The 13,645-nt window shown below is 40.1% G+C and overlaps 1 protein-coding gene across 4 annotated transcripts in view; it reads left to right on the forward strand.

Annotated features, from left to right (window-relative positions):
• ABCA1 (ATP binding cassette subfamily A member 1) overlaps positions 1 to 13,645 on the forward strand; it is a 120,841-nt gene that overhangs the window by 19,433 nt on the left and 87,763 nt on the right. For 3 of the 4 annotated variants that reach the window (XM_081940163.1, XM_081940166.1, XM_081940164.1), the window contains exons 2-5: positions 3,058 to 3,184; positions 9,551 to 9,644; positions 11,124 to 11,265; positions 12,581 to 12,696. In XM_081940163.1, the coding sequence (XP_081796289.1) occupies positions 3,119 to 3,184; positions 9,551 to 9,644; positions 11,124 to 11,265; positions 12,581 to 12,696 (418 nt within the window). In that variant the 5' untranslated portion in view covers positions 3,058 to 3,118. Of the gene's footprint in view, positions 1 to 556; positions 776 to 3,057; positions 3,185 to 9,550; positions 9,645 to 11,123; positions 11,266 to 12,580; positions 12,697 to 13,645 lie in introns of those variants that run through there. The other variant, XM_081940165.1, reaches the window with a different exon arrangement.

Genomic DNA, 13,645 nt, shown 5'->3' on the forward strand with positions numbered 1-13,645 from the left:
GGCTTGGTGGGCATGGCATGGCTTGGTGAGCATGGCAGGGGAAGGATACTGTAAAATCTCCTTTCCCTCCCCACTTCAGGGGACGGTTACTGCAAAATCCCCATTTCTTCCCGATCAGCTGGGACTTGGGAGGCAGAGAATAGATGGGGATGGGGCAAGTCAGAGGTGGTATTTACCAGTTCTCCAAACTACTCAAAATTTCAGCTACTGGTTCTCTATAACTTATCAGAACCTGTTGAATACCACCTCTGGGCTGAACTCAGAAAGAATAGCTATCCCAATTTAGTTTTAATTTCCACCTCTGTTCTGCTCTAAAATATATAGTTGCAAAAAGCATAGGTAATAGGTGCACCCATTGGATGGTATAACTAGTTTTAGATTCTTACGAAAGGCCAGAAATAAATCTTTCTGGGATATTTTTAAACAAATCCAGAATGACACATTTTCAGCAGTTATCGAAATGTATTTTTGCCATGAAAAAAAGAAGAAAAAGATAATATTTTAATCTTTAATATTTTGCTAGATCAGTTTTGGACTTGAAGCTATGGCAGAGGTTGGGTCAGTTCTACAGAGTCTCTGCTCTTAGAAGGTCTTTTTGGATTTGTGTTTGAATGTCCATATTGTCTCTTAGAACCAGAACATGAAGCAAACAAGTATATTAAAGAACCCAAATGTAAACTGTGATCACTCCAGCTGTAGCAGATCTTATGACTCAGGGGCAGACAATTTATTGCAGGGGATCATAGATAAAGTTCCCAGAATTTTCAATTAAAAGGTAAGATTCTAAAATAAACAAGGACACACTAACTCATGGTCGTCGTCCCAACTCAATGTTGTTCAGATTGTTGGCCTGCCAAATATGATGACATGACGGGAAACTCTTGCCACTTTTGGTGGATCTGATCTTTTGTAATGTCTCTGTGTGTGAGAGGACCAACAGAGAGAAGAATGGGGTATGAGGTTGCCCAAGATGTTCATTGTTTAGATATACTATTTTTTAAAAAAGCTTAGCGTGTACAACAGAGAACCTTCAGGGATTGCCAACTCACAGCCTTTGCTTCAGTGGTGGGATCCTCCTGGTTTAATAACTGGTTTGGTGATCGTGCGCTTTGCATGCATGTCAAAATTTGAAGAAAGATTTACTTCTGGGTTTCTTCAAAGGAGTAACACAGCTGATTCGCGCAGCCCGGGCAGGCAGGTGGGCCCATCTGATTGTCGGGGCGAACCAATTTGCTCCCAGCTGATTGTCGGAGCTGTTGGTTCGTCCGAACCGGTCCAAACTGGTAGAATCCCACCCCTGCTTTGCTTGGATAGTAAATAATGGAAGCAATTAATAAAATGTAGAGGAATGGAGTGTTAAAATTCAGGTTCTTCATGAGGATTAGGGTCTATACCTTTGTCTGTCAAGAGTTGGGAGATCTTGAGTTTTAGTGCTGTCAGTCACTCTGTCTCAGCTTCAAAAAAGAAAAAAAAGAAACAGGAAGCTACCCCTGGAAATCATCACCCAAAATCTTATATGTATAGATACTATAAATACTTGACTCCTGTAAGATACCTGTCCATGTACTTTCCAGGAGCCAAGTATATACATTTATGTTTATTTGCTAATGATTTTTTAAAGGATTTTGAAGGTAGCAGAGCTTTCTAGAACCCTGAAGAATTATGGCTAAGGAAACTCCACAGTTTGGGGATCATTAAGGGTGTTGAGAAGGGATGCAGGGCTTCAGTGGTTAAGACACTGAGCTTGTTGATCAGAAAGGTCAGCAGTTCGGTGGTTCGAATCCCTAGTGCCGCGTAATGGAGTGAGCTCCGGTTACTTGTCCCAGCTTCTGCCAACCTAGCAGTTCAAAAGCACGTAAAAAATGCAAGTAGAAAAATAGGAGCCACTTTGGTGAGAAGGTAATAGCATTCTGTGCGCCTTCAGCGTTTAGTCATGCCGGCCACATGACCACGGAGATGTCTTCGGACAGGACTGACTCTTCCGCTTTGAAATGGAGATGAACACCGCCACCTAGAGGCGGGAATGACTAGCACATATGTGCAAGGGGAACCTTTACCTTTACCTTATGGGTGTTGAAGAAAAAAGATTTGATGATTCTAGTTTTTCATGTATAAACACGTATGAAATGAGACTCAAAGCTTTCTGTGTATGGGCAGAGTCAGAACGTTGCTTTCTTCCATTGTAACTGCTCTTTAAGAGGCCAGGTGAAAGATTTGTTGTATCTTCACACCAATACAGCTCTGTTGATCAGAGGAGAAAGAAAATGGGGAGCGCAAGTAACTGGGAGCAGGCTGGCTCAACAATTAGCTAGAGAGAGATGACTCCTTATTTGGAAAGGGCAGCTCATTATCAGCTATGTAATAATTGTAGGAAAGAGGCACTTACGAAATTTCATCTCTTGTGACAGAAAGACAAGTGTGACTTTTGTTTTTACAGGCTGTGTTTGAAAAGAGAAGAGAGAGACTCTACTTCCCTTCTGCATATAAGGGAAGGATCCAGTTATCAACTAATTGAGAGTCACTGAAAACAACAGCAATAGCAATAACTCTTAAACTTATATACTGCTCCCTAGTGCTATACAGCACTCTCTGCGTGGTCTACAGAGTCAGCCTATTGGCCCCAACAACCTGGATCCCCATTTTACCTAGCTCAGAAGGATGGAAGGCTGAGTCAGCCTTGAGCCGATCAGGACTAAATTCCCGGCTTTGGGCAGAGTTAGCCTGCAATGCTGCATTCTAACCATTGTGCCACCACAGCTCAGCTACCTTTGATTTTGAAACATGCAAAAGGTTTGTTGAGACAGCAATGGTTTTCCATTTCCCCACCATCTTGAGGGTGGGAGGCAAGTGCATAATTGGTTCTGTAAGGGAAAGGCATCAGTGATGGTATTACCACAAAGAGATGTTTGAGAAAAGCATTGGAGGACAATCCTGCTTTTGGTAGAATGAAGAGGGATAAAAAAGGGAGAACCAACCGTTGAAGCATCAGGGAGGACAGGTTGCTATTTCAAAGGATTTGTTTTTTGAGGATGTTAATCTCTTTTCTGTTCTTTCTAGTTGATGAGCAGCCACAGGGATTCTGCTGTGTGCTGGTGCTCCTGGAGTGTACGGAGGGAAGATGGCATTCTGGACACAGCTGGGTTTGCTACTATGGAAGAATTTCACTTATAGGAGAAGACAAACGGTAAGATCACACCATTGCTTTCTTTTGACAAAAGAGCCAACTCTGTGTTTGAAGAATTCCATAACTGGGCCTGTTCACTTCAATCAATCATATTTCACTCTATAAATACATCATTTGGGCACAAATATCCCATGTGGGCACAAATATCCCACAATATTCCCATTGATCTGGTTATGTTATATGATGTTGATTGGAGGGTTTATATAAAGGAGCCGAGCCAATAAGTTATTTAAAGAAATAAATTGTGTGTTGGATGTTAAGTATGAGACAAGAAGCTGCAGTTATCTTTTACTTTCAGTAAAAGCGGATAGGAGGTAAGAAGGATAGGGCACAGAGAAACTAGACTCGTTCTTAGTTCAACAACGAGAAAAAACTGTTTTAAGAGTTCAGCTGTAGAAATCATTTTTGCTCTGATCAGTCTAGCAAAAGAAAAGGTAAGCCCATAAGCACTCCATGAATGCTTTAGAGTAAAAATGGAGGCATAGTCACAAGTAGCAATAGCAGTACAGCAATAGCACTTGGACTTATGTACCGCTCTATAATGCTTTACAGCCCTCTGTAAGCATTTACAGAGTCAGCATATTGCCCCCAACAATCTGAGTCCTGATTTTACCAACCTCAGACGGATGGAAGGTTGAGTGCACCTTGAACTGGTCAGGACGGAACTTGAGGCTGTGGGCAGAGTTAGCCTGCAATACTGTATTCTAATCATGGCTCAAGTAATACAATAGATGTGCCATACTGCTTAGCCTACATGTTGTGAAACATGTATAGGCTAAGCCTGGAAAAAGCAGAGGAATTATTACATCAACAACCCCAATCTGTTGCTTTGTGTTAATTACAACTTTGTGAATTCCAGTGCTTGAGTTGGTTAGAAACTATGGTGCCAACTAGATATGGAGGACATTAGAATGAGGAAGTCTGGCTTAAGCAGGGTGTGACTTTACTACTGCAATTCTAGCAGTAATTTAAACAGAGGTGTTCAATACCTTCCATTGCTATGGCTAAGAGAGAGAGGAAGAATAAAATCTGCATTGCAACTACTTTAGATTCCAGGTTGCTAGTATCGCTTAGAAAACAGAGTGGACTTTATAGAGTAAAAACTTAACACTACCTCTTTGATACTCTGCAAAATAGTGGAGGAAGTCTTTCAATGCAAATCGGAATAGTGTTGTTGACAGGAACGTAGCTAGGTCAAAGCGATTATCCACACTTAGTTGTGCTTGAGTCTTTTCTGACAGGTTTCTGATTCGTTTCTCCAGGCTCTTATGAGAGTAGACATGAAAATAATGACGGTGGTATTGTGCTCTTTAATTTCCCATTTACGGTGTGCGCATTTGGACACTCCACAGACCTAAATATTTAGTAGTGACGTACTTGGCAATTTTATTAGTAACAGTGGCTTCTTGGACTATGTTATGAGGAAAGATTTTTAGCTCTGGGGGTTAAGGTCCTTCTGGTGATCTTACAATAGCATCCATTCCATACTGTTTCTGGAACACTTGGGCTGAATACTGTTTCAGTGCCATCTTTCTCTTCCCCCAACTTTAAAATGGCCTCTTTCTTCCCCAAAAGCAGTGAGGTTATCAGATGGGCCATCAAGGTAGAACAAAGATGATACATCTTTTTTATTGAAAGGGTTATGTTATTTCAGCAATGACACATTGATGACCATATTTAGAAAGAGGAACCACATATAGGTTAAGACATAGAGACAAAGCCAACCCACGAAGCAGTCTTTATTTGAATCATGAAAATTCGACTATAGCCAATGAGATGAAAATAATTTACAATCTGACTCTCTTATTAGTCTAATCACTGCAAGGGTTGCAAGACAGGCAATGATCCAAATAGATCATATCCATAATTTATTTTCTTATTGCTTTTCAACTCATTACAGTAGTATTATTCAGCATGGCAAAGGATAAATTTTCTCTCTTCCTTTTCTTATGCATAATTTTAGAGTCAAACACTCTACTGAGTGAGTGCAATATACTTGAGTTCTTTTGTCTTAAAGAAGTATGTATTTAGGTGCATGTCAGAAATTGGGCAATTTTGGGATAACATCCAACCTTTTAAGTACAGCTTTTATTTTGTGATTTTTGTAATTGTTTCTGATCATTCTCTTGCATCACATTTGTTTTTATATGTTGGATTTATACTTTAGTTATTCTAAATATTTGTGTTTATTATTCATTTGTATCCCACTTTTATTATTTTTACAAATAACTCAATGCAGCAAACATACTTCCTATTTTTTTCCACAACAAGCCAGTGAGGTAAGTGGAGCTGAAAAGGAGGGAGGGAGAGGGAGAGGGAGAGGGAGAGAGAGAGAGAGAGAGAGAGAGACTGATTTTAATTTGGGCAGAAGGTTAGTAAATTCATCAAGTTTCCCAAACTAAAGCTATATAGAATTATATTGCCCCATTATCTCAAAAACCATATGTTGGATGTGCAGCCAACATAGCTGGAGGTGCATAATGCTGATAGCAGAGGTAGGTTGCCAATTTTTTTACTACCAGTTTGGGTGTGCTCTCTCTCTCTCTCTCTCTCTTTCTCTCTCTCTCGCAATGCTTCTGTGCATGCGCAGAAGCATCCAGGCAGGTGGGCGGAGCCTCCCGCCGCCGCTACTACCGGTTTGGCCAAACCACTGGCTGATAGGTACTTGGATTAAGTCCACTGTAAGTCTTTTGTCTCTGTTCGTTATTTTGCTAACAAGTCCACAAATAATTTGAACTGTCAATCTGCAAAGTGAGCCAAGTTTTTAAGGGATTGTGGGTATCTGCAGCAAGAGGAACAGGGTAGGGATGGGTCAAATTGCAAAGTAGGTATCACTGTGTCATGAGGAAAACTATGTGGCTTTCATACTTGGGTGCAGCACTGGAATTCAAATATGAGAGCCCAGCTGACCTGACATTATCCTCACTCTATTGTGGTTTTGTGCCAGATGCTTATGTAATGCCAGATGATTGGGTATATAATATAATGAATGAAGGATGTCAGAGCCTCCAAAATCCAACGGGCCCACCAATTAAAAAAAGCATTAGGAAGATGAAGGCTTAGAGAAAGTTCACCTATGTTTACCCCATTCATTCTGCCCTGCAAAAATATGGCCTCTACTTGTAATGTATTTGCTGCAGGTTGGAGTCAGCCATTTTGCTTGTGACTTTAGTCCATCAAAAACCTTTCTGAAGATAGATAGTAGTCTGTATTTTGTTACTTACGTTTCCCACAATGGTAATCAGCTTCTTAGAGAGTTCTCCAGTTTTGAACCGATAAATGAGTAAGAAATGATGCTGGATTATAGTAGGTATACTGTATAGGCCTATTTGCTTAATGTTTCTGAAGCTGCTTTTTCCCTGGAGGTTTGGCCAGAACCTAAATGGTCCTGGATGCCTTCCAGCAGTGCGGATGTAACTCTTGAGCTGTGCACGTCAAACTGAGCTCGGTATGCACTTTTCATAGTGCTTCCTTCAGCCACCATAGTTTGGAGAAGTGACAGGGAAGGAAATGCAGGCCAAGCTGTTTACTGGAGAGGTTCTGATGGGAAAATCATTTTCAAACATCTCTTTTTAGTAAGAGATTCATATCACATTGCTGCATTGGTGGTTGATTTTGGAATAGTAAGAGAGTTATTAACATTCTTTTAAATAAATATTATATTAAAGAGAATATTGGAATGTGGAATATCCTTTATTTAGGATACAAGCTGCTCCAATTTTATTTTCTTTACCCTCTTCTGACTTCTTTCTTTTCCCATCTTAATTTCAAATACCATTGTCTCTAAACATCTTTATTTTTATTGACTAGTTTTGGAGAATTCTCCTTCCCCTGTACTTAATTTTTATGTTGTTTCATCTCATTGGGGTTTCTTTTAATAACGCTTTAAAAATCTCAATACTAACAGTGTAAGATTTTTCTATACTTGTTGTTTAACACAGTAGGTTGGGTGGTTGCCATAATGAATTTGGATCTGGATCTGGACCAGTGGTGGGATTCAATTTTTTTTACTCCTGGTTCTGTGGACGAGGCTTGGTGGTTGTGGTGTGGCTTGGGTGTGGCTTGGTGGGTGTGGCTTGGTGGGCGTGGCTTGGTGGGCGTGGCAGGGGAAGGATACTGTAAAATCTCTATTCCTCCCTACTCCAGGGGAAGGTTAGTGCAAAATCCTCATTTCCTTCCGATCAGCTGGGACTCAGGAGGCGGAGAATAGATGGGGTGGAGCCAGTCAGAGGTGGTATTTACCGGTTCTCCGAACTACTCAAAATTTCTGCTACTGGTTCTCCAGAACTGGTCAGAACCTCCTGAATGGCACCTCTGATATGGGCCCAATATCTGAAGATATTTTGAAAGAATTTCCTCAATTTGATTACAAATTGGCCTATTTGTTCACTATTAATTTGCCTTGCAAGACACTACTGTACTAATTGTGGAAGCAAAGACTGCTGGTCCCCAGTTGTGAAAGGTAGATTAGGTTCCATGATTTCTACATCATTTTGCCTTCAGAATATGCTATTGGCAAATGATTTTGCACCAATGAATGTAATGTTTTGGGATGAGATTTGTTTACAGTTTAGATTTTGCTGACTTACTGTAACATCCTCAGAACTTGGATCTATGCTAGAATGTCAATTATCTAATTTTAGATCCTCAAGTTCATGCTGTAGTCTACATAAACATTGAACAACACAGTTCTTCCACCAACATGCCCACCATGGATAGTCCATGTGTGTGGATGATCTTTTGAAAACATTACTTTGTATGAAAATAGTTGATTTAGCATTCTGAATCTTTGAAATCTTTGAAGGAAAAACATCAGAAATTACATAAGTAGGTGGAGGATTATGCAAGGGCTGCTTCAAATGTTTCCTCCAGTGCATTTATAAATATATATTTTCCATTCGGAATAATCATTTGGCATACACAGAAGTCAGATCCGTATACATTCCATTATGTCACATGGAAAGGTTGGGCATTCCAAGGGTTCATTAATATGGTTTGACTCACAGCCTGGATAATTTAAATGCCTGATATTGATGCAAGGCATTGGGTCTAGCCGAGACTTGCCTAGCCCCTGTCCATTTTGAGATAGCTGGATTACAACTATAATAACAACTGACTATTCTTCCCAGAACGATAGCTAAGGTTTTGTGTGAATATGTTATAAACGCATGTAAATATATGCCTATTTACACAGGACTCCAAAATTATTTTTGAAAATAGACTCTAGTCAGACGCCTGCACAAAAGGAGAAAAATGTTTGCAAAGAAAGGCCTGAAAAATAACAGATAGTATTGAAACCTGCCTACAAAAGATCAAACACTATTCAGAGTTGGAAACAAAACAGCACATGCTGACTGTTTGATTTTTTGTTATATAATAAGTACATAAGGGGGAAAAAAATCCCCTGACATTTGGGAAACTTATGAAAAATAAAGGCTGCACTGAGAAATTTTACATAAGGTATCTTACAGGCATTAATCTTCAGCATATATTTACATTTCGGGGGAAATTGCATGTGAAAGTTCAACTTAAGAGGAAAAATGTAAATGACTAATGGATATGCACTGGAAACAAACCTTCCTCCATCATTCATCCCATTCCTTGCTTAGTGGACAGAAATGCTGTAAAATTATTGCTTCATGATATAGGTAGTCCTCGACTTACAACAGTTCATTTAGTGACTTATCAAAGTTACCACGGCACTTTAAAAAAAGTGACTTATGACCATTTTTTACACTTATGACCATTGCAGCGTCCCTAGGGTCACATGTGCAAAATTCAGCTGCTTGGCAGCTGGTTCATATTTATGACCATTGCAATGCCCCGGGGTCATGTGATCTGCTTTTGTGACCTTCTGACAAGCAAAGTCAATGGGGAAGTCAGGTTCACTTAACAACTGTGTTAGTAACTTAACAATTGCAATAATTCACTTAACAACAGTGGCAAGAAAAGTCATAAAATGGGGCAAAACTTACTTAACAAATGTTTCACCGAGCAACTTATATTTTGGGTTCAATTGTGGTCATAAGTCGAGGACTACCGGTTGTCCAATTGATCCAAGGGCATCAGGAAGGCACTGAATTGGGAAAAGCTACACCAAAGAGCAACATTTTGTTCATATAAGTTTTTTTTAAAAAAAACAAAAACCTTCCACTTTTGTTTTCATTTGCTTCATCATACCAAGTGTGTTAGTTAGTTTAGTTTACTTTATTGATTAGCCCTTTTGCAGAGTTCCAGACCCAAATTATTACTAAAATCTGATAAAAACGATTTAAAATGGAATTGGATGAAATGCAATTTAAAATGGAATTGATCATGCCAAGTATGGATACTTAGTAATCTGCTGTTTCTCCTCTTCCCTTCCAGGTCCAACTACTGATTGAAATCACTTGGCCATTGTTTATCTTCTTTATTCTGATGTCTGTGAGACTGTCCTATCCACCTTATGAACAACATGAATGTAAGTTTTAAAATTGCCTGAGTTCTTGGGCTTCAAATTTGGTGAAGGAGGAGTAAGTGAGAGGCAGATTGCATAAGAACTGAACTATTTCTGGCCTAGGAAGATGGAAGATAACAGGGCTGACAAAGGGTTGGACCCTCAGAACGGTCAATACTTGACCGTCAGCCAGATTGGATGGTTCTTCAGTTTTGCATATGGCCATAAGAGCTGAAATCAGAGTTTTTATTGCAATTCATTTCTGATGTCAACAAATGCCATTGCTAAAGTTGCTCTGGCTTGACCACTGTTAAGAATATAAAACCTCCTGCTAACATAACCCTGAAGGTTTCCTTATAATCTGTGCTAAGTATTACAGTACAGTACAGTAACGTATACAGTACAGAACAGTATAGCATAGTATAGTAGTTCACCCTAGAACAGGGGTGTCCAAACTTGGGAACTTTAAGACTTGTGGACTTCAATTCCCAGAATTCCCCAGCCAGCATGGCTGGCTAGGGAATTCTGGGAGTTGAAGTCCACAAGTCTTAAAGTTCCCAAGTTTGGACACCCCTGCCCTAGAATGATTCCTTACAGGAGTGATTCTCAAACATTTTGGTCTCAGGGCCTCTTTACATTCTTAAAAAGCACTGAAGGCTTCAAAGAGCTTTCGTTTATATTGGAAATATATCTATCTATCAATATCTACTATATTAGAAATTAAAACTGAGAAAATGTTAAAATATTTGTCTTTGCAGACCCATTGAAAGGGTCTCAGAGATTCCCAGGAGTCTCCAGACCACAGTTTCTGAACCACTGCTTTAAATTGATTTCTTTCACACCGTCACATATTATTTAAACCAGGGCTCTCCAACCTTGGCAACTTTAAGACTTGTGGACTTCAACTCCCAGAGTTCTCAGCAAGCAGCAGGCTGAGGAACTCTGGGAGCTGAAGTCCACAAGTCTTAAAGTTGCCAAGGTTGGAGAGCCCTGGTTTAAATGACAGAGCTGTGTTATTACCTGTTGTGGCAAGAATCCCTGTGGCTGTTAAACTGGTAACACAGTTGTTAAGTGAATCTGGCTTCCCCATTGGCTTTGCTTGTCAGAAAGTCACTATAAATGTGTTCTCATGACCCAAAGACACTCCAACTGTCATAAATATGAACCAGTTATCAAGCATCCAAATGTAAATGGTCATAACTGTGAAAAATGGTCATAAGTCACTTTTTTTTCAGTGCCATTGTAACTTTGAACAGTCGCTAAATTAAACTGTTGTAAGCCGAGGACTACCTGTACGTGGTACAAGACCCCTGTTGTCTTTTGCACCTGTTTGCCCTTTCACAATCTGCCTATTTTCTGCATATGTTATAAGCCATTGTTTCTTGTTGCCATGTATCATATGTGTTTGAAGACAGTTTGGGTGGGGGAAGCATAACTTTAGGACCGAGAAGCTTTAAGGATGATGTCATGCAATATCCTAAATATTTATCCTCATATTTTTAGGTCATTTTCCAAACAAGGCCATGCCTTCAGCTGGAACATTGCCCTGGGTCCAGGGGATTATCTGTAATGCCAACAATCCTTGCTTTCGTTCCCCGACACCTGGGGAGACACCCCGCATTGTTGGCAATTTTAACGAATCTATGTGAGTATTTGCTGTTTATTAAACTTTGGCCTGCCAATGTGAAGAAGACAAAACAACAACGCCTTATCAAGGGTACAGGCTGTTCTTTGCTGTACTCCAGGGAAGCTGTTGTCCTTTAGCACAAATGAGGAGCAAAAAGGGGGCGGTTACTGGGGGTAGAGTGAATATTATAAATAAGGAAAATGTAATGCCAGACAAATTTTCTACGCTGAAAGAAAGCAAGTTACTTAGAACATCCTTTGCGTGCCTCTACTGCTGAGAGCTACCAAGGCATTTTGGGGCTGATGTTATCCTTTGAATGGGGAGAGATAGTTGTTTATTGTTTGTCAGGCCCTCTAGGTAGGTCAGATCAGGAAACCGCTAATTTGATCTCGTGATTAAGGCGCCTGGTTAGAAAGTGGAAAACCATGAGTTCGAATCCCGCCTTCGCCATGAAAGCCGGTTGGGTGACTTTGGGCCAGTTATTATTAGTGTTTGGGCCAGTGAGTTGACTGGCCCAACTCACTTTGCAGGGTGGCCGTTGTGGGAAAAATAGGAGAAAGAAGGCGTGTGGAATATGTCCACCGTCTTGAATTATTTGTAAAAATAATAAAGGTGGGGACAAAAATTAATTAATGCTGCAGGAAGGTCAGGACTGTCTTTATTGAGATTGACTGGTATAATAACCATCTTGCAAGTCTGTACTGAAGTGAATTAGGAAGCCATCTGTCTGAGTCATGTCTGAATGTTACCTCATTGTTCTAAGAAATGCTTCAGCCCCTTGTGCTTAAGTGATGCTTGTTGTACATTTCCAATAAGGTTATCGTCCTTATTCTCTATCCCATAAGCTTGGTGGATATGCATTGCTTAATCCAAAAGAGTTCAAAGAAGTTTTCTACCCTGATAGTCATCCTGCAAATTCTTGTTTGTAACTTCAGGAAGGCTATTCCCTCTACTGCTGATCCTGGAGATAAGACATGCTGCTTTTCTCCTCTTAAGAAACTGAGGGAATGGCTATGTTTGCCTGACAGGCTGAACCACCAACAACCATCATATCTCCTTCTTGTTTGCTTTGCAAACCAAGCCAATTCAATTAATAGATGTCTCCATGTGCTCAGAAGCAACACTTAGAAGCAATTTATAAACAAGTGCTTATGGGAATATGATCATGTTGACATAGCAGAATAGCGCCCAATAATGTCAGTCACAAAGTAAATGTGGATAAAGAAATATTTTAGGATCCATTTGGGGGATATTTGAGGCTGTCTCTCTCATGGTGACTAATAGTTTTTCCCCTTTACTTTCTTTTCTATTGCTCTTCCCCCCATTTCTTCAGTGTTTACCGATTGTTCAATGATGCCAAACGTTTGCTAGCGTTTAGCCAGGACAGCAGCATCAAGGATGTACCTCAAGTGTTGACAAAAGTGCTGAAACTTGGGAAATTTGCCTCAGGTAAGTGAACCGAAAAAGGAAAATGGTGCATTTTGCAGAGATTCTTGTCCATAATCTAGAACAGCGGCAGCTTTTGGCAGATGTGTGGACTTCAATTCCCAGAATTCCCCAGCTGGCATTTTTCCAAGCTGGAAAAAGCTTTAGAATGGAATTGGGTCTGTATTAGAACTAGGGGCTACTATCCAAATGCCTGCAAGCCAAATTTTAAGCAGGAACATCTTTGTTGCACTCTTGCAATAAAATCTTTTTGGGGAAGGAGGCATACAAAGTTCTGGCAGGCAAATCACTTCCCACCCTTTTACTGATACTCTGCCCTGAAATGATCTCAAACATATTTGCTTGTGCGTTGTCCCCATGAAAATCAATGGAGCTTCCTTGTAATAAAATTAGGATGTGTACCATCCTAAAAGTACATATGAAATATGTCATTATAGCTCTTTCGCATTTTTTTCTCTTTGAAATGTACTTTGCGTATTCCTGCCTCTATCCCATAATAGTTGGGGTGGAGGTTGAGTGATGGTGCATACCTGTGAGTGTCTGTGGCTAATTTTTCTGGTATAAGAACAATAGAGAGATGAGCAACAAAAATGGTGCAAGGCAGTAATGGTTTTCTCTTATCTTCACTACCAGTTTGGAACTGGGATTGTGTGCGTGATGACATCTGGGAGGGTGGGTGGAGCCTCCCGCCACTTCTACTGGTTCACTTGAAATTGAATAGGTACAGAAGGGAAAAGGTGGACATGATTGAAACCTTTAACTATAAGGATGGATAAGGTTCTAGGGCAGTATTTTCAACATTAAGCGAAAATCAAGAACAAAGGGGCATAAACTCAAACTGACTGGAGGAAAGGTTAAAAGTAATGTTAAAAAGTAATTCTTCCCAGAAAGGGTATAAGAAACTTGGAATCAACAGCCAGTGGAAGTAGAGGGTCAATCATCAGTAACTTGA

The sequence above is a fragment of the Natrix helvetica genome (genome assembly GCF_964273705.1).
Source record: "Natrix helvetica genome assembly, chromosome: 2".
In the NCBI taxonomy this organism is placed as follows: domain Eukaryota; kingdom Metazoa; phylum Chordata; class Lepidosauria; order Squamata; family Natricidae; genus Natrix; species Natrix helvetica.